The sequence below is a fragment of the Dasypus novemcinctus genome, chromosome 11 (assembly GCF_030445035.2).
Source record: "Dasypus novemcinctus isolate mDasNov1 chromosome 11, mDasNov1.1.hap2, whole genome shotgun sequence".
Classification (NCBI taxonomy): domain Eukaryota; kingdom Metazoa; phylum Chordata; class Mammalia; order Cingulata; family Dasypodidae; genus Dasypus; species Dasypus novemcinctus.
Window position 1 is genome coordinate 45,090,527 of NC_080683.1, and position 25,076 is coordinate 45,115,602.

A 25,076-nucleotide genomic window follows, 5' to 3' on the forward strand; every position below is an offset into this window, starting at 1 on the left:
AAATCTTAAAAAAAAAATTCTCCCAACAAAGAAAAGTCCAGGAAGAGATGGCTTCATAGGGGAATTCTACCAAGATTTCAAGAAAAATTAACACCAATCCTGTTTAAACTCTTCCAAAATAGTGAAGAAGACAGAAAATTACTCGACATTTTTTATGAAGCCAAATCACCCTAATACCAAAGGTGGATAAAGGTGTTACAAAAAAAAAATTTTTTTCGCAGACCATTCTGAGAATATCAATGCAAAAATTCTCAACAAAATAATTGCAAATACAATCCAACAGCATATCACAATAATTATACACCAAAACAAAGTGAGACTTACTCCTAGATGCAAGGGTGATTCAACACAAGAAAATTAATTAATGAAATAGACCATAGTAACAAATTGAAGACCAAAAACCTCACAATCATCTTGATCAATGCAGAAAAGTCATTTGGCAAAATCCAGCATCCTTACTTGATAAAAACAAGAATAGAAGGAAATTTCCTCAACATGATAAAGGGCATAGATGAAAAATCAACAGCCAACAATTTACTCAAGGAGGAAACATGGAAAGCTTTCCCTCTAAGATCAGGAACAAGACAGGGATGCTCACTGTCACCACTGTTACTCAATATTGTGCTAGAAGCTCTAGCTTGAGCAGTTAGACAAGAAAAAAATAGTAATAAAAGGCATCCATATAGGAAAAAAGGGAGTAAAACTCTATTTGCAGTTGACATGGTCCTATGTTTAGAAAATTCTGAACAACAAAGCTACTTGACCTAATTAACCTTTTCAGCAAAGTGGCAGGATACAAGGTCAACATGCAAAAATCAGTAATATTTATGTACACTAATGTTGAACAATCTGAGGAGGAAATCAGGAAAATTCCATTTACAATAGCAACAAAAAGACTCAAATACCTAGGTATCTACCTCAGGAGCTGACATGTCAACTGGACCTTGAGGGGTGGAGAGAAATAGAAAGAATATTCCATGGATTAGGGTGGACTTACTGGTGATTCTATTATAGAACTATTGGGACTAGTAATGGAAGAAACTGTAGCATTGATGTGGCGAAAGTGGCTACAGTAGTTGCTGAGGGCAGGGGAAGGGAAGAAGAGATGTGATGTGGTTGCATTTTCGGGACTTGGAGTTGTCCTAAATGATATTGAAGGGACAGATGCTGGACATTATATATCCTGCCATAACCCACTGAATGGACTGAGGGAGAGTATAAAATACAATGTAAACTATAATCCATGTGGTACAGCAGTGCTCCAAAATGTATTCACCAAATGCAATGAATGTGCCACACTGATGAAAGAGGTTGTTGATGTGGGAAGAGTGGGGATGGGGGGTGGGGAGGTAAATGGGAACCTCATATTTTTTAATGTAAGATTTTTTGTGATCTATGTATCTTTTTAAAAATACAATAAAAAAATTTAAAAAAAAAAAAGGAAAGAATATTCCAACCAAAGAGAATGGCTGCAATTGGCACAGAGAGACATAAGAGCCTCCTGGGATCTCAAAACAGCAAGTGGTCCTGTGAGGGTGGAGAGGAGAGGGCAAGGAGTGGGGGTGGTGAAGAAGAGGTTGGAAAGGAGGACCAGGGTCAAGGTATGAAGAGCCTGGAAACACAGGAATAACGGGGCTGGACCCAAGGTTTTATCTCCAATTTTTTTCTTTAAATAAAGAATGTATCATTTTAAAGCAAAATAAATAAAGTCATTTAGAAAAAATTACCTAGGTATCAATTTAACCAAAGATATATAGGACCTATATTCAGAAAACTACAAAACAATGCTAAAAGAAATCAAGGAAGACCTAAACATATGGAAAGACATTCTGTGTTTATGGATTAAAACACTAAATGTCATGAAGATGTCAATCCTACCCAAACTCATTTCTAGATTCAATACAATACCAATCAAAATTCTAATTTCCTACTTTACAGAAATAGAAAGGGCAAATACCAAATTTATTAGGACAGGATATTACACCTGAATAGCCAAAAGCATTCTAAAAATGAAGAGCAATGTGGGAGGACTCTCAATGCCCAACCTTGAAACATATTGCAAAGTGACAGTAGTCAAAACAGCCTGGTATTGGCAAAAAGATAGACACATGGATTAGTGGAACTGAATTGAGAGTCCAGAAATAAACCCATACCTCTATGGCTACCTGGTTTTTTATAAACTTACCAAGTCTGTGTTACTGAGACAAAACAGTCTCTTCATCAAACAGTACTTGGATAACTGGATATCCATTACCAAAAGAATGAAAAAGGACTATCTCACTCCCTACACAAAAATCTACTCGAAATGGAACAAAGACCTAAATATAAAAGCCAGGATCAGGACCATAAAACTACTGCAAGAAAATGTAGGGAAACATCTTCAAGACTGTAGTACATGGTGGTTTCTTTGACCTTATACCCAAAGCATAAGTAGAAAAACAAAAAATAGAAAAACAGAACCTCCTCAAAATTAAACACTTTTGCACCTCAATGGACTTTGTCAAAAGGGTGAAAAGGCAGCTGACTCAATGGGAGAAAATATTTGGAAATCACATACCCAATAAGGGTTTAATATCCATAATATATAAAGAGGTGTTACAACTCAACAATAGAAAGATAAATGACAAGATTAAAAAATGGGCAAAAGATTTGAATAGACATTTGTCCTAAGAAGAAATACAATGACAAAAAAAAACACATGGAAAAAGCTCAATCTCTAGCAAGAAGGGAAAGGCAAATGAAAGCTAAAAAGGATATCATTTCACATCTATTAGAATGGCCACTGTGAAAAAGACAGAAAACTACAAAGTGTTGGAGAAGATGTGGAGAGATAGTAACACACTGTTGGTGGGAGTGTAGAATGGTACAGCCACTGTGGAGGACTGTTTGGCAGTTCCTAAAGAAGTTGAGTATCAACTTGCCAAGTGACCCTTTAATACCACTACTGGGTATATATGCAGAAGAACTGAGAACAGTGACACAAACAGAAATCTGCATGCTGATGTCCATAGCAGCTTTATTCAGACTTCCAAAAGATGGAAATAACCCAGGTGTCCATCAACAGATGATTGGATAAACAAACTGTGGTCTGTTCACATGATGGAATATTATGCAGCTGTAAGAATAAATGAAGTGGCAAAGCATTCAAAAACGTGGATGAACCTGGAGGACATTATGTTGAGCAAAGCAAATCAGACACAAAAGGACAAATACTGTATGACTGTGTCACTATGAACCAAATACATTGTGTAACATATTGTATGATTCAAAAAAAATTTTATATGTATCCAGTAAAGTTAATTGAGAAATAAATGTTTTTATTCAACTGTGTTTCCTTTTTATTTTTTAATTGTTTATATTTTCAGTTATTAAATGTACAAAATAAAGTTTGAAAAAAAGGTGGATATACCTGGAGGACATTATGTTGAGAAACAAGCCAGACACAAAAGAGCAAATAATGATTATGCTATAATGAACTAAATATATTGTGTAAACTCATGGAGTTAATAACCAGAATATAGATGACCAGAAGATAGAATGAGGTTAGAGAATGGAAAGCTGAGAGTTAAGCTGTGCAGAAATGGTTAAAAAATTGTTAATCTTTGGAAATGACTAAAAAAGGTGAAAGCACAACATAGTGTTTGTAACTAGCAGTGCTATTTTATGGGGATGACAGTGGTTGAAAGAAAAGTCTAAAGGCGTATATATTACTAAAAGGAAAGCTAAAAAACTGTTACGTGGGATTGTACAGCCTAGTAAAACCTCATGTGAAATATTAATATGGGTAATGTTGCATATATAAAACTGTTTTTCTTGGAACTGAACAAATGTATGTTAGTGTTTCAAGATGTTAGTATCAGGCAAAAAAACATTATGCTAAGTGAAAGAAACCAGATACAAAGTACCACATATTGTATGATTCCATTTACATAAAATATAAATATAAATTAATTCATAAAGATGGAATTAGATTAGTGATTGTGTAGGGCTGGAGAAGGATAAAGGAATTAAGAAGTGACTGCTCAGGGGTGTGGAATTTTTCTTTCTGGAATAATGAAATCGTTACATAAAAATTTTTGTCATGATGGATACACAATGCTGTGATTATACTAAAAGCCATTGATTATGCATTGAATGGAGGAGCAGATGTAGCTCAGGGTTGAGTGCTCCCTTCCCATGTACAAGATCCCGAGTTTAATCCCTGATACCACCTGAAAAAAAAAAGAAGAATTGTGTATTAGTCAGCCAAAGGGGTGCTGGTGCAAAATACCAGAAACTGTTAGCTTTTATAAAGGGTATTTATTTGGGGTAGGAGCTTATTGTTACCAGGCCATAAAGCATAAGTTACTTCTCTCACCAAAGTCTACTTGGAGCAAGATGGCTGCCGACATCTGCATGGGTTCAGGCTTCCTGGGTTCCTCTCTTCCCAGGACTTGCCTTCCTATGGGCTCAGCTGCTCATTCTCTGGTCTCTGCAGCTGCAAACTATCAGGTGAACAACTTGTCTTTTTTCCCAGGGCCTTCTCTCTTTCCTCACAACCAGGCTGCTCTGTGTGCTTACTTTCCAGGGCTCTGGCTCAAAACTTCAGCATCAAAAAACCCCAATTCTGTCCTTTGCCATGTCTTTTATCTGTGAGTCCCCACCCACCAAGGGGCAGGGACTCAACACCCTACTGACCTGTCCCAATCAAAGTCCTAATCATAATTTAGTCATACCTAGGTACAGACCAGTTTACAAACATAATCTATTATCTATTTTTGGAATTCATGAACTATATCAAACTGCTACAAATGACAAGCTTATTAAGAATTTTTAGGGAAGCAGACTTGGCCCAGTGGTTAGGGCGTCCGTCTATCACATGGGAGGTCCATGGTTCAAACCCGGGCCTCCTTAACTCGTGTGCAGCTGGCCCACACACAGTGCTGATGCACACAAGGAGTGCCGTGCCATGCAGGGGTGTCCCCTGCGTAGGGGAGCCCCACACACAAGGAATGCACCCCATAAGGAGAGCTGCCCAGCACGAAAGAAAGTGCAGCCTGCCCAGGAATGGCGTCGCACACACAGAGAGCTGACACAACAAGATGACGCAACAAAAAAAAAGAAACACAGATTCCCGGTGCTGCTGACAACAACAGAAGCAGACAAAGAAGAACATACAGTGAATAGACACAGAGAACAGACAACTGGGGCGGGGGGAAGAGGAGAGAAATAAATAAATAAATCTTAAAAAAAAAAAAAAAGAATTTTTAAATCAACTTTGCTTCCTTATCATATGGCCATACTGAAAAAAACATAAAAGCTGATCAATTTTCTGTTTAACATTGATCAAAATATAAAACATGGATTTTCTTTAACTTTACTAACTCATTAATAGTAAATTATGTAAATAAAAATGAAATTACTTAAGGAAATTCTGTGTAAAATATTATAATTGAGTGAAAACAAGAGTATAATGTTGTCTGTTAAATGCTTCAAACTGTATCTTCTGTTAGAACATTTAGGGAAGGAAAAGAGAACTCCATGGTAAGGAGCAAGGGCAGGCCCTTATTAGGGCAATAAAGATAATTCAGTTTGGAGGTATGCGAGACCACCCTGCTCACATAGGGCAGGGTCCCCAAATGTGTGAGCTAAGCCAGTTTGACCACAATCACTTACGCCAAAGCTTACCTCTGATGTAGGGTGGCTTATACCACCATGAGCAAGACTGAACTAGCCAAGATGCCAGTCACCTCTCTTTTTTTTATAATAATAACTTATTTAATGCTAGTGTAATTTCATATCAATGAAAGGTACAATTCATAGAAGAGAAATAATAGTCAAGAACCTTTTCTTTTTAAATTCCAACCCCATGGCTCCCTCCTCTGTTTGCTTGTTGTTTTTGCTCCTTGACAGTGCTTGTTGTCTGCTCATTGTTTGCTTCTTGGTGTTGTTTTGGTTTTTTTTTTGCTTATCTTCTGCTCATTGTCTGTCTGTTTTTCCTCAGGAGGCACTGGGAACAGAACCCAGGACCTCCCATGTAGAAGGCAGGTGCTTAACTATTTGAGCCACATCTGCCCTCTTCTCATTATTTTTGCTTGCTGTCTTGCCCATTGTTGTTTTGTTTGTTTGTTTGTTTTTGCTTATTGTCTGCTTATTAGTTTTGTTCATTGTCTCCTCATTGTTTTTTCTCATTGTCTGCTCATTGCTTTTGTTTGTTTGTTCCTTTTTTGTCTTCTTTAGAAGGCACAGGGAACCAAACCTGGGACCTCCCACATGGGAAGCAGGCATTCAACTGCTTGAGCCTCATCTCCTCCCCCAGTCTGCCTTCTTAATGCCCCTGGAAACCAGAAGGTAGTGTGAGGGTAAGAACCAGGTAGATATGGGTGAGATCCTGGCTTTGCCTCAATACCTGTTGCTTATCTTGAGGCAAGATATTTCACTGAACCTCACTTGCCCTAAATTTAAAAGGGAGACAAGATTCTCATCCTGGCTTGTTTAGAGGAATTAGAGAAAAGGCAAATAAAGAACTTCACATAAGTGACGGGCTGATGTTATTGACAACACAAACTACAACAGCACAACAAAAACCTAGGGCTGCATTAAAGTTGTCTTCCTTTTTTCCTGCCAGCCCTGGTCCCTTGATGTCACCACCAGCTGCTTTGTAAGCAGGGGAGGGTTCTGGGCTATAGATTAGCTTTTCTTCTGGTTTTATTCTTAAAATTACTCAGATTTGCAGATCTTTTTTTTCTCTCTTTCCTCCTCTTATTAAGCAACTATCTCTTGCATACCTACTGTATGTGAGGAGCTGTGCTGGTTTCTGGATACACAGTGTTGACTCATAATAGTAATATCCGCACCACTAATAGAGGGAATATTAGTAACTAATGTTTGTTAGGCATTGACTGTTCGTCTTCACATACCTGACAGACTGGAGGAGACAGATGTTTAAAAAATAATATCACTCTGGGCCAGAAACTTCACAGAAAATGTATTTCACTTATTCTGTTTTCCAGTATGGAAGACTGAGCTCCAGAAAGCCTAAACGCTGGTAAACAAATGTGGAGCCAAAGCCAGACAGTAATGAGTTAAACTGAAACAAAGTTTTCCTTTCATTTTTGCTGAATAACTATGCTTAAATGTCTTTGCAAACAAAAAAGGAAGGGGAGAAAACTATCCTGATTCAAGAAGAGATTGGTGGGAGAAAGTGGTAGAGAATGGGAGTATATAATCGGGATAAAATTCACTCAGGAATGTTTAGGATACAATTATTTGAAATAAATAATACAATTACAAGACAGTGTCTGAGGCAACTTAACCAATAAAATAATTTGAACTCCTTGTAACCAGCTATCACTTAGGGTGGGTAATGAGTATTTTCTTTTTTAAACTCCACATTTGTTCGTACTCTTCCCAATTCCACCAAGGTACCTAGAGCCTAGTTGACTGATTCCCAATCTGAGTCCGTGAGTGTAGCAATATGGGTCTATGAGCCATTTAATCGTTGAAAAGCAACAAGTTTAGCATTTACCTGCAATAAGGCCGCACAGACTAATTAGCATGTTATGCTTCTTTGCTTTCATCGGGAATTATATCACGTTGCTGCAGTACCTGGTTATCTCAGGCAGACAGTTGCTGGCATCATGGAATTTGTTGGTGAAATACTATTTTAAAACATGAGATCCATGTTAGGGAAGGTATTGTTATTAAAAAAGAAAAAAAAAAAAGAGAGATCTCTGATTCTGAAAAGCTAGGACACCCAAGCTTAGTTGAGTGTGTTATGTTTAAAACAAAAGGTACTTGGCTAGCTTAATTGGGCAGTATTCTGCAGAAATAATTTATGAAAAATAAATTCATGCATTTTTATACAAGTGTACATTACTCAAGAGAAAATAAGAGAGTTTCTCAAACACATCTGCTTCTCTGCAATGTACGTAGCTGCATAAGAGAGCATTTTAACAACATTTATATTTTTAAGGGGTGCTATCACTAGGAATTATGTAGCTTGTTCTTCTGGGGAACACATGGAAAAATACATTTTTACTTCAATTTTAATTCAAGGTTTCAATGGACATTAAAAAGATATAGCAGGAGCAGATGTGGCTCAAGCAGTTGTGTGCCTACCTCCTACATGGGAGGTCCCAGGTTTGGTTCCCAGCGCCTCCTAAAGAAGATGTACAAGACAACAAGCTGACCCAACGGGCCAGTGCAGCAACTGACACAATGAGATGACACAATGTGATGACACAGCAAGGAGACACAATGAGAGACATAACAAGCAGGGAGCAGATGTGGCTCAAGTGACTGGGCACTTCCCTCCCAAATGGGAGGTACCAGGTTTGGTTCCTGATACCTTCTAAAAGAAGACAAGCAGACACAAAGAGCACACAATGAACACACAGAAAGCAGACTGCAAGCACAAATGATGATGTGGTGGGAAGAAATAAATAAATAAATAAATCTTTTTTAAAAAGCTATAGCAATTACTGATTCTCTTTTTTATATGTTTTTCTACTCTGAAGGTGTACTTCACATGAAATCTTCTTAGATCATCCACTCTAATCTCAGGTTTTTATGTTGCATTTCCATAAGAACATAAAACAATTAAATGGATGCCTTTTTCCCCTAGTTTCTTATATTCATTGATATGCTATTTTGGTGACTCCTTATAGCAAAAACCTTGAAGATTAATGTATAATGTGTTATTCTACAGAATTATGAAATTTCATGTTGCAAAACGAAAGTTTAAAGAAACATTACGCCCATATGATGTAAAAGATGTCATTGAACAATATTCTGCTGGCCATCTGGACATGTTGTGTAGAATTAAAAGCCTTCAGACACGGTAAGCAATAAAATTATCTGTTGTTTTTAAAAAACGTGCATAGAAACCATCTGGGAGGAACTTCTCTCTATAGGAGAAAACTTCTGAATTCCCTATATCTAATTCATTCTTAGTGGAAAACCAGACTTTTGGGTTTAAAGTAGATTTCATTTATGGATATAAATCAAGCTTTGCAATCTTCGTATATCTGATTGTCCTGTACAGTGCTAGATATACACTATCCATCTAATAAGCATTTTACTGAGTGATTAAAAGAAATGAGTTCAATATGTTAACCCCAACAATATGTGTTATCTCCAAGCTAAGATACTTACTTGCATTTGGGATTGAATAGTTCTTAAAAGGCAAGGATCAAGTCTTAAAACAGTTTATTTGACTACAGCTCACTCAGTCCTCTGTGAAACATATACTGGGTAGGCCCCTAATAAAATACCTGTTGATTAGTAATAGAAATCATTCATTCATTCATTCATTCACTTATTCTTTCATTCAATAAGTAATTATTAAACCCAATATGTGTGCCAGGCATTCATCCACTCCCCATTGAACTTGCAGTTTAATAGATTAAAGGTTATGGCAGATGATAGACACTGTCTATATTTTTATGCAAATGAAATGGACTGGAAAGTTCGGTCAATAACCCTGATAATTTTTTTACTGAAAAAACATCCAAAAAAAGAAAGTAATTCACCTTTAGGCTGATCAAGTCTGCTTGGAGATTGTTTTAACTCATCCTGTAGTAAATTACAGCCTCTGCTAGGTGACTACCATCTTCCACCTCCTTTATAGAATGCTAGGGAAGGCTCCCAGGGTTTTTATAAAGTTGAACTGCTACAGCATTTATAGAACTAATCTTGAGTTTCTAGCTTGTGTGTGCCTACTCTCCAACTAGATTCTAAATTTCAGAAGATGGGAACTAAAACTTTCTTGCCTACTTATCTTTCACATTCAATAAATACTCATTGAACTGTTCCATTAAAACCACCAAAAAAAAAGCATAATTATGATTTTCTCATATTTTGAAGTAGTTGAATTCAAGAAAGGCCTGATCAGAGGTGGGAACAGACAAGTATCTGGCCTAGAGCAGTCTTCATTGTCAGCACTCATAATCCTCTTTCTCTGGCAGTGTTGATCAAATTCTTGGAAAAGGGCAAATCACATCAGATAAGAAGAGCCGAGAGAAAATAACAGCAGAACATGAGACCACTGATGACCTCAGTATGCTTGGCCGGGTAGTCAAGGTTGAAAAACAGGTACAACACAACTATCTGGTTAACTTTTTAAAATACCTTGGTTAACTTTTTAGCCAGATTTTTTTTTTACATCAAAATTATAGACAATTGGCTGTATTTTAGTGATTAGAGTATTTTAAAAGAATAAGATCAAAAAGAATTAATGAAATAAAATTTTCTTTGAGTGTAGGTAGTATTCTCTAAAATATTTTTGGATTTCCATATAAACAATAAAAATTTCATCTCATCAATTAAAACTTGAACTGGAAGCAACTGTAGATTTTCATTTCTGTTTTGATTATTTTCATTATCTCTCTTTTAGGTCACTCTTTTTTAAAAGAAAACAAAACCTCATTGTAATTATGATTGCACATTTGATGTTTGTTAACCCTACTGCTGTATCTTCCCATACAAAGAAAATATTCCAGAAATCAAATTTCTCCCCCAATTAGATCATAAATATTCCACATAATAATTTTGAAACATTTTGAACCTTTATTTTGGAAGTCAGTGTCACATAGCTTGATTTTAACATCTTAATTTCATTATAGAATATGTTCATTACTAGACTGCAGTAAAAGTTCTAGACTATATTCATTGAAGAGGTTTAGGAAAGGCAATCTGATTGGGAACGGGAGTCTTGAAGTAGCATTAGTATAGTGCTTATATGATTTCTGAGAATATCAATTAATTGTCCATTCTAAAGAAATGGGGAAAGAGAATTCTATATGTAGGAGCCAAAGCATCCCTCTCCCCCAAATCCTCCTTTGGCCCCAGTCTGCTAGATTGTACATTCACAAAGGGTCACAACTGCATTGTACTTTATACTCAGTATTTATTTATCTGTATTAAGATGCTTTAATTTCATTTTTTAATTCTGGAAATGAAGCCCATTCTTAACAATAGGTTATACCAATGTGTAACCATTTTCCCCATTTTTAGGTCCAGTCCATTGAGTCCAAACTGGACTGCCTACTAGACATCTATCAACAGGTCCTCCGGAAAGGATCCGCCTCAGCCCTCACTTTGGCTTCATTCCAGATCCCACCTTTTGAATGTGAACAGACATCTGACTATCAAAGCCCAGTGGATAGCAAGGACCTGTCCACTTCCGCACAAAACAGTGGCTGCTTATCCAGATCAGCTAGTGCCAACATCTCGCGTGGCCTGCAGTTTATTCTGACGCCAAATGAGTTCAGCGCTCAGACTTTCTATGCGCTTAGCCCCACTATGCACAGCCAAGCGACACAGGTGCCAATGAGTCAAAGCGATGGCTCCACATTGGCGGCCACCAACAACATTGCAAACCAAATAAATATGGCACCCAAGCCAGCAACCCCAACAACTTTACAGATCCCGCCTCCTCTCCCTGCCATCAAACATCTGCCCAGGCCAGAGACCCTGCTGTCAAACCCTGCAGGCTTACAGGAAAGCATTTCTGATGTCACCACCTGCCTTGTTGCCTCCAAGGAAAATGTTCAGGTTGCACAATCAAATCTGACCAAGGAACGGTCCCTGAGGAAAAGCTTTGACATGGGAGGAGAAACTCTGTTATCTGTGCACCCCATAGTGCCAAGGGACTTGGGCAAATCTTTGTCTGTACAAAACTTGATCAGATCAACAGAGGAACTGAATATACAGCTTTCAGGGAGTGAGTCAAGTGGCTCCAGAGGCAGCCAAGATTTCTACCCCAAATGGAGGGAATCCAAATTGTTTATAACTGATGAAGAGGTAGGCCCCGAAGAGACAGAGACAGACACTTTCGATGCCATGCCTCCACCTGCCAAGGAAGCGGCTTTTGCCTCAGACTCTCTAAGGACTGGAAGATCACGATCATCTCAGAGCATTTGTAAGGCAGGAGAAAGTACAGATGCCCTCAGCTTGCCTCATGTCAAACTGAAATAAGTTCCTCGTTTCTTTCTAGGCATAGCAATTCCTTTAGCCATACCTATCATTGCATGAACTATTTTGAGAGCCCTTCTAAAAAGTTGAAATTGCAAGAATCAGGAAGAACACGAGAGGCAGTTTAAAAGCCCATTATCTTTTAATTGCATGAAAATGCATGTTTAGGGATGGTTGAAACTCCAAGGTACATCAACATTAACCCATTCATTTAATTACGTACCTTGAGTTTAAAATTCTGAGAAACCAAACGCTGGCTAATGCTGTGGAGTGGTTGTAAATGCCAAAATTAGGTCATTTAGAAGATTTGACACTGTAGTTTGAAATTATGGAAGTAAACTCCTTCACATTTCAGGCATTTCTGCTTTGTGATTAAATACAAAACACATTTTCAAAATTAAGCCATAATATATGGCTACCAACAGCTGCTAGCTAGGCATCAGGTAAAACAGAATTTGGGAATAGTAGAAATGGCTGCTTATTTCAAGATATATTTGCCAATCCATTCCTATTCAATCATTTTATTATTAATGTGATTTGAATGTCAATTTGTGTGCTTTTGGTGACTTAGCGCTGTGGCAAGCAATTTTGCACATCATTTTCATGTTGTTCTTTATGATGAGAATGTTCAATTAGGAAACGTGCAAATAACAAAATTCAGGGCCAGAGGGTAAAATAAGCGGACTATCTGACATATTTGACTTTGTGGAAACATATTCCGTGATGTCTGGATCAACTTTGTTAGGGGTCACCTTCTACACCAGCAGATGAACCACTGATAAGTAGAACAGCCAGTGTGATTGGGCTGATCTTTGCAATGCGCCAACCCCAGACTTGCTGATATTGCCCACGTAAAGGGGAAGTGTGAGAAGCTATTCTCGGTAAGCTGACATACAGGCAGAACCTTGGGGAATGGGACATTTGAGTAGGGACTGAGATGGGAAGAGGCGAAAAGAATCCAGAATCAACACCAGGAAGTAGACGAAGTTAAAGAAAATGACTTCCCTCTCAAAGAGCAATGAGAGGGAGAAACAAACCAAATAAAAGAACTAGATTTTTTTAAGTGAGAATTACTAGGGGATTCAACTACCTAAACATCCCTTATTCTTATATGTAAACAGAATTTTGAAAGGTATTTTTTAATATGCCCTGAATGTCTTTTGCTATTACATAATGCATTTTGCGAATGAAAGGCTAAAACTAAATTTCTTTTACTTTTTATACAGTGGTGAACATTTTCTAGTCTGCCCAACAATGTTGCCCCAAAGCTGAAACTGCTGGTTAAGTTGCCTTGTAAGAGCATTTAAACATCAGATAACACTGGCAGGGTCTGCAAATCAAAACACTTAATACAACAGGAAATACATACATACATATATATATACATTTTGTAAATTTTTGAAAATTATATTTACCAGAAAGTAAGGAATCCTGCTGACTGCTTGTTGGACACCAATATAGCTATCTCAGACCATCAGAACTTTAGCCAAAGTAATGGTATTCAGAAAGCAAAGAGAAAAGAGATCATCTCAATTCACGAGAAAGAGGAGGTTTCCTTGGCAAATACATTACTGCTGCCTAAAGAAACACTTCTCCAACAGCCAGGGAGAATGGAACAGAGATGAACTGATTGTCCAAAAGACAAAGGAGACCCTGAACTCCACCAATCTTTTACATCATTGACCGCCCCGCCCCCCACCTACTTTTCTTCATTAATTGCTTTATTGATTCCCTACCACCATTTTGCTTCTGAATGTCACTAGGCCTTACCCAGCCTCCATTTCCAAATAAACCACTTCTCCATTCTACCAAAATGTGTTTCTCCACCTTTTAGCTTCCTTGCCCCTTTTGATAAGCACTGAAATTTAAAAAGCTTTTCTTTCCTCACCCCACCTGGATTCTAACTCACTCCCCTGGAATGTGTTGTTTAGAATTTTCTTGGCTGCTGGAGAGACAAAGGAGATAAAATCTAAATTTTACACTCAGTTAAAAAGATTTTGTCAAGGTTTTAAAGCAATTATTTTCATTTTCCAAAATTATTTTAGTAAGTTATTAAACACAATTCTTTCTCTACACATATCTACTCAAGTTGTGATCCACCCCCACCCCACCCCCCAAGGAAGTCATGTACATAAACATACACGCTAAAGCCAGATACCTGCCATGCACAGAGCAGGCTCTCTCCAAATATTAGTAGAGAAAGAGGAAAGAGGCAGTAACTTTCAGGTAGCACTGACTCTTGTATAGACTCTGTCCTGGGTCAAACCCCACTGGCAGCAGGAATTCTGAATGTATCAGGGACCCCTCCTTAGACCTTCAGTAGACTCCAAACACAGTACAATTCATCCAGCAAGCCGAGGACTAAAGATTCAAAAAAAACCATAACCTAAACAACATCACTGCAGTCTTAATCATACCAAAATGTGATAAACCATGTTGTGAAAACTTTCATACATTGAAGCCATGACCATTTTGTGTCTTATCTTTCTCTAGCACAAAATTCTTAGATATTAAGAGGTAGTACTGTGTACAAACTGTCGGGTTCTGTCTGTTGTGTTACTCTCAATGGAGATGAGAGGGGTCTCCCAGTTACACTTGGCAAAGTCCCATTTGTCAATCCCAATGATGTCTCGAAGCACAATTTAGCTGATCACTGAATAGCCACGTGCTTTCTCAGTTCAAGTTTGTCTGCCTTCTTCAATATGTAGGGTGATGAAGCTAATATTTAATTGAAAATTCCATTGTATGAGGTTAACTTAAAAATTTTGATATGTCTATTCTAAATGTTTGCATTTTGTTCAACTAAATCAATACTGTAGATTGCAAGTTTTGTTTAAAGTAAGCCACTTTAAGTCTTTATCTCCTGTTCTAAGGTGCCTTTCTCACCTCCCATGGACTCAGTGTTTCTGAAAGTTCTTAATTTGCTAGTAATACAAGTGTAAGAGAGGAGGAAATATGGCACAAAGTGACTAATTCTCATGCCCATTTGCAAAGCAAAGCTATAAGGACTGCTGAAGCCTGGGCAAGTAAGGGATCAATCACATCATTCAATTAAATTGAGAAGATATCATAAATATTAACTTATCTCCCCAGAAGTTGTGGATTTTTTGTTTTTGTTTTGCCTTAAATGACCCGGTTGTGTTTTTGTAAAAGAAACTTAATTTAATTATATGCATTTAAGTGAGTTATAGAAGTCATGTATAAAAATGCAATTGTCTGTTCCCTGAAAACAAATGAATCAGGATTAGATCCATTTCAAGCTACCATTAAAATGTAATTTCCTTTGCTCTCTTTTACTGGGATTATTTGTTTTAAAGTAAAACATTAAAAAGATGTCTATAAACAGCTAATTGACTATTTTTATCTGGAACTAACTGGTGGTTTCTGAACTGACTGGTCCAAGTCAACCAAATTGTCTATACATACTTTGGTCTGAAATATAAAAATTATCTCTTTGCAGTGTTGCTGAAGAAATTATTGGTAATTTGGGTAGTGGAAGGATTTGCAAATATTTGAGGATATCATAAGAGATTAATTCAATATTGATCATAACTCATATACCAGCTCATGTGAGGTTTGTGTTAAATATAATAAAAGCATTTGCTCAACAAGTGATAAAAATGCTGTGCCCCTGGCTACGATTTTTTTTAGCACCTACCCAGCTCTGCCTTACCAGGGCAGGACTTCTGTTCCAAAAAAGATCCTTTCCCCATCTTCCCTAAAAAATCCCATTCTTTCTGTTGCATCACCAAATTTGTGCTTATGTCCATGTCTAATTCTAGTGGAATTATCTGGAAGCTCAGAATGTTAGAATTCTGAAGTAAAGAACAAGGCCCAAACAGAGGCATCTTAGGGGAAAGAAGAATGAGGAAATGTTATCCCAGTGGTAAAAGGGGGCTTCCCACGATGGTTCTAATGAGGTCAGTTATGTGCCTGATTAACTTCTAGAGATGACCAAAATTAAAAATGCTTGCTCTCCCTACTTGCTGCACAAGGAACTCAGAAAGAGTTTCTGAGAGAATCCCCTCTTCTGGAAGCTCCTGTTTTTCATTCAACCTGACCAGGCGTCTGCTCTGAAAAGCAGGACTTGAAAAGTCTGTCTCTTCTGGGATCCCACACCGAACAGGGGTTTCCCATGGGGCAACACAGGCCTCAGCAACTGGGCCTGCCCAGGAGAACCGCCAGGCTGCATAAGCTCTTCCAAAAGAAGAGGGCAGCAAAGGCTTGGCCTATTAAAGTAGCTAATTTCATTGTTATCTCTGCCAGCAAAATACGTTCTTACATTTAGAAGATCTCCCCACCCCCACCCTAGACAAGAGCCCAGAAGGCCTGAGACAGAATTGCAAGGCACGAATCCAAACTTCCATCGATGTCTTTCACGTCCTTTCCACCGAGGGCTGTCCAGGCTTTCCTTTTCCCTCCTGGACCACGCAGCAGTCTTTTGTTGCCCACTGAAGAAGGATTCTAGAAGAACCCACCCAATGGCAGAAGGGAGAGGCTCCCAGAAGAGAAGTTCCCGTAGATCCTGGCCACCAACACCACGTCTCCAAGATCCATCTCCATGTCGGGGAAGGCACCCAGGGCGTCCTCTGTCAAGGGCTGACTCCAGACAAGTCGCAGCATCTCGAGGCCTGCGGATAGAGTTAGCAAAGCAGGACCCACGAGACTGCCTCAGGGCAGGCCAGGACCCCAAGGAGGACACTGCAATGCGGGGTGAGGGTTCACCCCAGCACAGGCCTTCCCAGGTGTCTGATCCGAGCCTCCTGGCTCCCTGCCCATCTGTTAGCGACAATGTGGCTCTGTTAGCGACAAAATTCCTGTGGCTCCGGGCCCCTCCCTCTGCAACCAGCTTGGGGTAGCAGCTAGATTCCCCACCATCCTACCGAAGACACTTCTCCACCATCAAGCCGGCAGCCCCCAGACGAGCCACCGACACCTACCTTGGGCCCGACGTGGGAACTGCCGGCTCTGCAAATTCTGGACCATGCGCATCAACCATTGCCTTGCCTTGGGCGGTCCAACTAAGGTGACGCGGGTCTGGCCAGTGGCCATGAACCAGGCCTCCAGCTGGATGAAGGTGCAGCTGTGCTCCTCGATGCGGTGGAGGTCAGCGTCCGAGCGTCCTGTGCACCCAAGAGGCGAGAGAAGGGACACACATAAACACGAACATCCTAGGGTGGTGGAGGTGAGAGGCTCAGCGGAGGAAGGACCAGGGACAAACTGGGGTGGGAGGGTGTTAGAAGGCTGGAAGCTGACAAGAGAGGGACGGGGGGAGGGGGCAGGGGCAAGGATACCTACCGAAGATGCGCTCCTCCTGGCCCTCGTCCATGAGAAATACCAATGGGGCGTTGAAGTTTTCAGGCTCGGCCCACCACGGATTCTTCCTTGTTGCCATTTTGTGTACTGCTTCTGCCTGAATCAGAACAGGGGCAAAATCAAAGGCTAGACCCAGCGCAATCTGCGCAAAAGAGACCTGGAAAAAGATTAGAGAGACCCATCCATCCAGTGTTATAAAGGCAGTTAGTCCCGTGCCCTGGGCCCCACGCCTGGGCCCCCTTCAGGAGGGGTGTTCATTCCTCTGCATCCTATCAAGAAAATCCCTTCCAAGGAAGGGCCTAGTCTGAGCTTAACTCCTCAGGGCCAAACTAGATAATTTAATCAGTGCTTGCCTCTCTGAAGCACAGTAATGCAAGCTTTCCTTCACTCTAATTACAAAGGATTTGGAAGGGGATCAGTCTCCCAAATCCTGATTATTTAATTAATCAACTGATTAACTAATTTTGCAAGATATACTTATGTTTGGTAGGGAGCGGTAGACTCTGCCAGCTTCCAACAGCAGGCTCCTAGGTCAGTTTTTTTGTGGGTTTGTTTGTTTGCTAGCTTGTTTGCTTTTTTCACTTTCTCAGTCGTCCCTTTTGGCCAAAGGCAGGCAAAATCAGCCCCCAGGACATTAATCTGTGGGGTTCATATCCACACATTGCCAGAACCTATTGATCAGAAGGTTATTCAGAAAACACTGTCTGCATCTACACTACAGTTAGTCTCTGGTGTTCTCTGGTTGTAAGGTGAGCTGTTCAATCATCTGAAATGACAATGACTGCACAGTAGCATTTATTTATATTTTATTTAGTTTCTCTATTTTTTACTTTGCACAGTAGCATTTAAAACTGGACAGGATGAATTGGTCAACTGCAGCGTAGGTAATTACCAAAAACAAAATAATTATTGGTCCTAATAATGGCTACAAAGGCAAGAACCTAGATTTCAAACATAGGCACACAGTCAAGACCCAAAATGTGCCTGAATCTATTCTAGAAACCCTATTAGTTTTCTCTTTTAATCTAACCACTAAGAGTTATTCTTGAGCAGTAGTGTTTTAACAGATGCCACAAGTAGTGGTTACTATAAAACAAAGTTCTTGAGCAGCCAAGAGAAAACTAAATGTTATGCACCAATCCAGTGTACTGAGCCTCTAGAACAAATGTAATACAACATTTCTGACATTTGCTAGGGGCAGAGACAATTTTGGACCACTTTTTCTAGTTGTATTATTCCTAATATTAGGATTGGAATTCTCTAGGTCCAGATGTAGAGCGAGTCATTTATCTCTCCTGGGAGCGCTCATGAAAGTCCATGCTTACCTTGTTCTGGTTTATGAGTATAGTTCTCAGAAAAACATAAGTCCATCTAGGAATAGGTATTTTAAATATTAGAAACATTATAAAGTCCTAAAAGTTATTCCATATTCATAAGGTGTGTCTGTGCAATCATCAGGTGAAAGCATGATGTCTTCATAAAAAAGTAGTGCCTCAGTGTTGCACATACTGTATGGAGAGTATAAGTATTATTTATCACAATGGAAACAGGACAATTATTGGTCCCTTAAGTGGAATGACCCATACAGTTAATACAGAATTCCTATATGACCTGGCAATTCCACTTCTAGGCATTCCTACAGAATTGAAAATAGAGACTGAAACAGATATTTGTACAATATTCATAGCATCATTATTCTCAATAGCCAAAAGGTGAGAGCAAACCAAGTGTCCATCAACAGATAAATGAATAAACAAGATGTGGTATATACATACACTGGAATATTATTTGGCTGTAAAAAATAATGAAGTTTTGATACATGCAACAATATGGATGAAACTTGAAGACACCGTGTTGAGTGAAATAAGTCAGACACAGCTTCACTTATATGAAATATGTAAAATATGCAAATTAATGAAGACAAAAATAGGTTATAGGTAACCAGGAAAGAGAGAGGGAGGAGTTAATACTTAATGAATACAGAAGTTTTGTTTGGAATAATGAAATTGTTTTGACAATGGATGGTGATGATGTAGCACCACATTGTGGATGCAATTAATACCACTGAATTGTACACTTGAAAATACATAAAATGGGAAATTTTAAGTTGTACATGTTATCGCAATTTTTAAAAACTTAAGCGGAAAAAAGAAACATAGAAACAGTATGGAGTAGATAATCTGATGCTAAGTGTGCACAATCTTTGTTACCTCATATGTTAGAATAATAAAAAAGGCAAGTTTTGCAAGTAAAACACGTGGAGTAAGTAAACTTTTATATTAGTAATTTCATGTGAGCATGAATACACAAGAAGGACAGGGTCCCTAATGTTCTTGGGTTTATTTATCTGCTAATGGATGTGGACTCACAGCAAGGTAGCCACATCTGAAACTAGAAATGCCAATACTTTTTTCACTGCAAAGTATTTAAAAATTAAGAAAATATGTTAAAGATGCATTCGATTGAAATATAGTTTCTCTCATCTCATATGAGATTTTGGAGGTTTCTTATAGTTGGGCAATCTGTGAAGTTAGGCAGCTTTAAATGTCTGGGTTTCATTAAATATGCCTTCTCCAGTTACCAAGTCATTCAGGGAAGTTCAGAATCTCCATCAGACTGCCAATCTCTGGCTGAAAATAAAGAAAATTTCAATTCGTAGATGACTTCAAAATACAGAAAAAAGAGAACCCTGTAGTGTTGATGACAAATAACTCCTAATACCAATCTCAGATGATTAGATTAGCCTAGTCCTGATAACCCATTTCCCTTTGCCTTTGATTGGTTTAGGAACTTGCATATGACCCAATTTTAAAACGAGGTTCCAAAGCCTGAAGGTGGCTTCTAAGATAGGTCTACCTCACTTCCTCTGCTGCTGGTTGTGAACATATATAATTTGGGGAACAGCTACAACCATTTTGCCACCAGCCTGAGGACAAAACCAACATGAAATTGGAGGGAAGAAACACAGAGAAACTAAATTTCAGCCCTGACAAACTAGACTTCCTCTTTTTTGCATTAATACTTTCTTGACATCCAACTTGACCAGGATTTCCTGGCTTGCAGTGCAAAGCATCCTACTTGGTTCTTGTACCTTTTTCATACTTATCTTTTGATTGGTTGGACTCACCAATGTTCAGCTCTTTGGGGGATGGAAAATAAACTAGAGGTAACCAGTATTTCTGCAGTGATATTTCTATCAAACCTGAGGAAATACCCTGGGGATAAGTCCAATAAGTGTACCTAAAGTGAAAATTTCTTTCTCAGTCACACTACACATATTGGAATCAGAAAACCTATAGTGGGAGTAAAAATAAGCAATATGTAAAGCATAATATCTTAGTGCAAAGTACAAAGTATATCTTGACTATTCTTCATTTATAAGCCATTTCCAAATAATATAATTAAGGATCAGAGAAGTTATAATGGAACTGTATATGCAAAGAGTCTAGCCCTATTGAGTATCGGAAAACTAATACTCAGCAGCCATCTTGCTTCACTACATGGCAACATGCCAGGATCAACAGCACTGACTTTGTGAGAAAGCAGCTCTGATGGTGCCCTGGTTTAGACTTTTCATGGCCTTGGAACTGTAAGCTTTTACCCCAAATAAATCCCCTTTATAAAAATTAAAAAAAAGGAAGAAGGAAACGAACACAGTGGATCAATACTATTTAACATTAAATATCAAAAGCCCTTTATAAAGTTGGAATTCCTTTACTGGGTCTCTTGTTGATGAGAAGCCCTATTGATGCAATGAATATGAAAGACTCTGCAGTGATATTTCTATCAAACCTGAGGAAATACCCTGGGGATAAGTCCAATAAGTGTACCTAAAGTGAAAATTTCTTTCTCAGTCACACTACACATATTGGAATCAGAAAACCTATAGTGGGAGTAAAAATAAGCAATATGGAAAGCCAATTGCTTTCTCTAATCTAAATATATATGAGGAAGAATATCCTTTAAGTATAATCAATAGGAAAGCTTTCAGTCATATCTCAATTTATTAGAGTCACTGAATATACACTGGAGATACACTATATAAGCGTCATCAATGAGGAAAGTGTCAATGTCCTTTCATATGTTTCAGTGTCCTTTCATCCTATTCTAAACATGAGTAAAACTCACATTTTAATGAAATGTAACTATATTGAAGCCATAGATTCAGGTATTTTAGTCACATAGAGGAATGCATTCAAAGAAGCACACAGTTCAGTGATGAACATTTTTAAATTAAGTTATATTCTTAAGTAATCAATTCATTGGGAAATTTTTTTTACAGATATTAGGTTTATTCAAAGTAGCCTAGCTCTTCTTGATGATTCAGAGAAATAGTCTATAAAAAGCCAAATAGTTAATACTTTTAGGCTTTGCATATCCATGCATCCTCTATCAAAACTATTCAACACAGCTCTGAAAACAGCGGAACGCAATACATAAATAAATAGGGATGCCTCTGTTCTGATTAAACATTATTCATAAACACTGAAATTGAATTATGTATAATTTTCATGTGTAATGCTGTATTAGTCTTTATTTAAAACCATTTATAAATGTAAAAATGATTCTTATCCTGAAGGCTGTACAAAATCAGACATGAGAATGGATTAGTTTAATCCAAGTATTAAATATTATAAAGCTTCAAAAAAAATAAAAATGTATGTTTATTGATTTATGAATAGAAGTCAGCAATGGAATAAAACAAAAAAATAAAGAATATACATATAAATGTATTTAGTTTTTAATAAAGGAGATATTTCAGATTAGTATGGAAAACTGGATTAAATCAATGATGTTAGGACAACCAGGTAAGCCATTTAAAAATCTGTTTCAACTATACCTTACAACTTAAATCAAATTACATCCCTGGTAGGGCAAATAATTAAATGTAAAAAAATAAAACATAAACTATACCAGAAAAAAACATAAAAAACTTTATAGTCATGGAATGGGAAGGCATTCCTAAGAATGAAACCTTCAAATTAAGGCCCTTGTAATCTTCACACCTTTAACTTCCCTATTGACAAAATGTTTGTTTCAGCAGCGATTATAGGGGAATCCAATGCAGTTTGCAAAACAGGTCTGAATGATTTTGTCAAAGATCTAGGGAAGAACGAAGGGGAAGGGCCTGGGCTTCGGAGAGGATGGTGAGCTCCTGACTCACCCTTTCATCTTCTCCTTCCCAAGTAGAATTGTCAGTTTTTCCTCAATGCTCAGAATAATGCCTAATACAAGAAAGCAATCAATCAATATTTTTTTAGTGAATGAGTAAATCACTGTCATAGTTTATCTAACTATTCCCCTGTGGGCATTTAAATTTTTTCCTAAACTAATGCAACCAGGTAAATATTTTGCATACCTCTTTGGAACACCTGTTTTTCTGTAGATACCAAAAAGTGAAATTAGGATGTCTAAATTAATGGTTTTAATTGTAATCAATATTATTTTAAAGATTTATTCTTAATATTTTCAACTTGTATTCACACTACAAAATTGCCCCCTAAGTAGCTATCCTGATTTAAATTCCACCAAGAATATCATTTGACCACAAATTCGATATTTTCAAACTTCACTTTCGGCCAGTGTGGTGAAAAATAGCATCTCTGTTATTTTGCTTTGTATGCCCTTAATCACTGCAGTCAAGCAGTGCAGTCAAGCATCACTTTTAGTTGATCTTTCTTATTTCATTCTTCCTTCCTCATCTGTGTATTGCCTATGTATACATTTGCCCATTTTTGTATAGAGTTATTTGTCTTTTTCTCATGTGATATATTCTTTCAGTGTCTATTCTGGAATTTAATACTTTGTCAACCACATGTCTTTTCCCCTTCTTTTAACTGCATTCATGGTATCTTTGTCCCATGCACTGTCCTGCCCCACACCATCATGTCTTCTGCATAGAGATAGAAAAATAATCATCTTTTATCCTCCTTTGTCTACCCCACTATGTATGATCAAATCCAGTTGATTCAAGGTTTAACCTCTCTTTCAGAGGCAATAGAGTGTGGTAATTAGGAGCATGGACTCTGGAGCCAGATTGCTTCTGTCCAAGCACAATGTTTTGCCACTTACTGTGTTACCTCGGGCCCACTGCTTAACCTCTCTGAGCCTCACTTGCCTTCTTTGTAAAATAAGGGTGATAAAAACACACCCACTTCATAGGGTTGTGGTGAGGATTACGTAAGTTAATACATTTAAAACGCTTAGCACATTGGCTGGTACATTAAGTCCTATGTAACTGTTAACTCTTACTGAGTTATTCATCTGCTCTTTTTCCCTTTCTCCTGATACAGCATTCCTTCTCTCATTTTTCCTTATTGTACACTATACCTTTGCTTGAATATTGGTCCTTAAAGTTTAACTGCTGGTCTCACACCAACTAACATTTCTTTCATGCCGTTACTTTAAATGGCATCATAATACAAGTATAATGGTTCAGATTTTAAAGGAATTAGGTCCAATTTATTTTGCAGTGTGTCAATAAAAACCTATGCATCTGTTTCTTTCTTTCTTGGTTTAGAATGACCCCAAATCAACTGACAATAGAGTGGAAGTCAGACTATCTGGGTTTATTTTCTCTTTATATTGCTAACAATCTATTTCCATTGTTTCTTCACTTCTTTCGATCTGTTTGCTCAACTGTAAGACAGCCTTAGGGAATGAATTTAATAAGAAATGTCTAAGTTGTAGATGAAGACCCACAAATAGGATGCTTCCTGGAGAAAAGTAACAGAACCCATAACTCAAACTGACTAAACCAATAAGAAAATTATCCCCAAAGCAGATAGTCCAATGGAGAGCAGAATTCAGGACTGAGCATTTCAGTGATGCTATGGGGGACCGGGGCTCCTCCGCCCCATCAATGAGGGACCGTAGTGAGTCCGGTCGCCAAGGCGGGCTTGGCCCGCCCGAAAGAAGGTGAGGGCGGCAAGTGGGCGCTTTTCTCCCGCCGCCCTCTGGGCAGGGTCTCGGCGGCGCTGTGCGCCCGGCTGAGAGCGCCCAGCAGCCCCTTCCGGGCCACCCACCCGGCCGGCCCGTCACCCGGGGCCCGACTCGCGCGGCGCACCCGGGCGGAAGTCGCGGCAACTGCGCCGGAAGCGCGCGACGGCGACGCGAGGAGCCTCCGGGCCCTGCCGGGCGTCTCCCGAGCGCTGCCCGCGGGCTAGCGGAGCCCCCGCCCGGCGCGCCGCGGGTCTAGCGGGGCTCGCGTCCAGCGCCGCGCGCGCCGGGGAGGGGCCGGGGCGAGGCTCGCGGCCTGCACGCGCCCGCCCGCCCGCCGAGGGGGCGCAGCGCGCGGGGAGCGGCCTCCGGGCGGCGTCCCGAGCTCGTGCCTTGGGCCCCGCCGAGGCCTGGCGACCGGACTGCGAGGTCGCCCTCACTCCCCCCCTCGCCCAGGGCCTTACGGGATGGACGACTCTTAAGAACTCTCGGAAGTCGTGCCTCCAACGGTCCGGGCTCCCCAGATTTGTCTCCTGCGGAGGGGGCGTCCGCCCTTCCGAAGTGGGGTGTGGTGACCCAAGCCCATTCGAGGTGGGTACTTGCAATACTCTGCATCCTCAGTGAACCGCCTTCCACCCTTCACACCGCCGGGTATTTAGGGTCGAACCGACGGCATCTGCCGCTCTGACTAGGGGAAAATGCCAGTGCTCTGGTCTCTGCCATTCCAGCTGGGTCGCATTTTATCCCTTTTGGTTTATAGTCTAAAACAGGAATTGAAGAAATGGAGAAATTGGACGAGGCAGTTGTCTTCGTGTTCCCCCCTTTCCCTCCCCGCCCCCTGCCTTGGCAGCATTGGAAAAGAAACT

General features: G+C 39.3%; 2 protein-coding genes across 5 annotated transcripts in view; one reads left to right on the forward strand and one right to left on the reverse strand.

The window, feature by feature from the left end:
* KCNQ5 (potassium voltage-gated channel subfamily Q member 5) overlaps positions 1 to 15,576 on the forward strand; it is a 655,428-nt gene extending 639,852 nt beyond the window's left edge. For 2 of the 4 annotated variants that reach the window (XM_004475978.5, XM_071218551.1), the window contains 3 exons: positions 8,690 to 8,821; positions 9,948 to 10,074; positions 10,996 to 15,300. In XM_004475978.5, coding sequence (XP_004476035.1) covers positions 8,690 to 8,821; positions 9,948 to 10,074; positions 10,996 to 11,958 — 1,222 coding nt within the window. In that variant the 3' untranslated portion in view covers positions 11,959 to 15,300. Of the gene's footprint in view, positions 1 to 8,689; positions 8,822 to 9,947; positions 10,075 to 10,995 lie in introns of all 4 variants that reach the window. The other 2 variants (XM_004475979.5, XM_071218552.1) reach the window with 1 other exon arrangement.
* KHDC1L (KH domain containing 1 like) lies at positions 10,526 to 25,055 on the reverse strand. Its single transcript, XM_058307038.1, has 4 exons — positions 24,675 to 25,055; positions 17,254 to 17,368; positions 16,896 to 17,078; positions 10,526 to 16,586 (listed from the first exon to the last, which is right to left on the reverse strand). Exons 2-4 carry the CDS (start codon positions 17,348 to 17,350, stop codon positions 16,420 to 16,422), a joined length of 447 nt encoding a protein of 148 aa, XP_058163021.1. The 5' UTR covers positions 17,351 to 17,368; positions 24,675 to 25,055; the 3' UTR covers positions 10,526 to 16,419.
* Positions 25,056 to 25,076: the final 21 nt, after the last annotated feature.

What these genes read in the sequence shown, in the direction of transcription:
- KHDC1L (XM_058307038.1), bottom strand. Translation starts at nt 17,350, where the DNA reads ATGGCAACAAGGAAGAATCCGTGGTGGGCCGAGCCTGAAAACTTCAAC. An exon ending in CCAGGAGGAGCGCATCTTCG is followed by an intron (nt 17,079 to 17,253) that starts GTAGGTATCCTT and finishes TTGGGTGCACAG; the next exon opens with GACGCTCGGACGCTGACCTC. An exon ending in GTTCCCACGTCGGGCCCAAG is followed by an intron (nt 16,587 to 16,895) that starts GTAGGTGTCGGT and finishes CTCTATCCGCAG; the next exon opens with GCCTCGAGATGCTGCGACTT.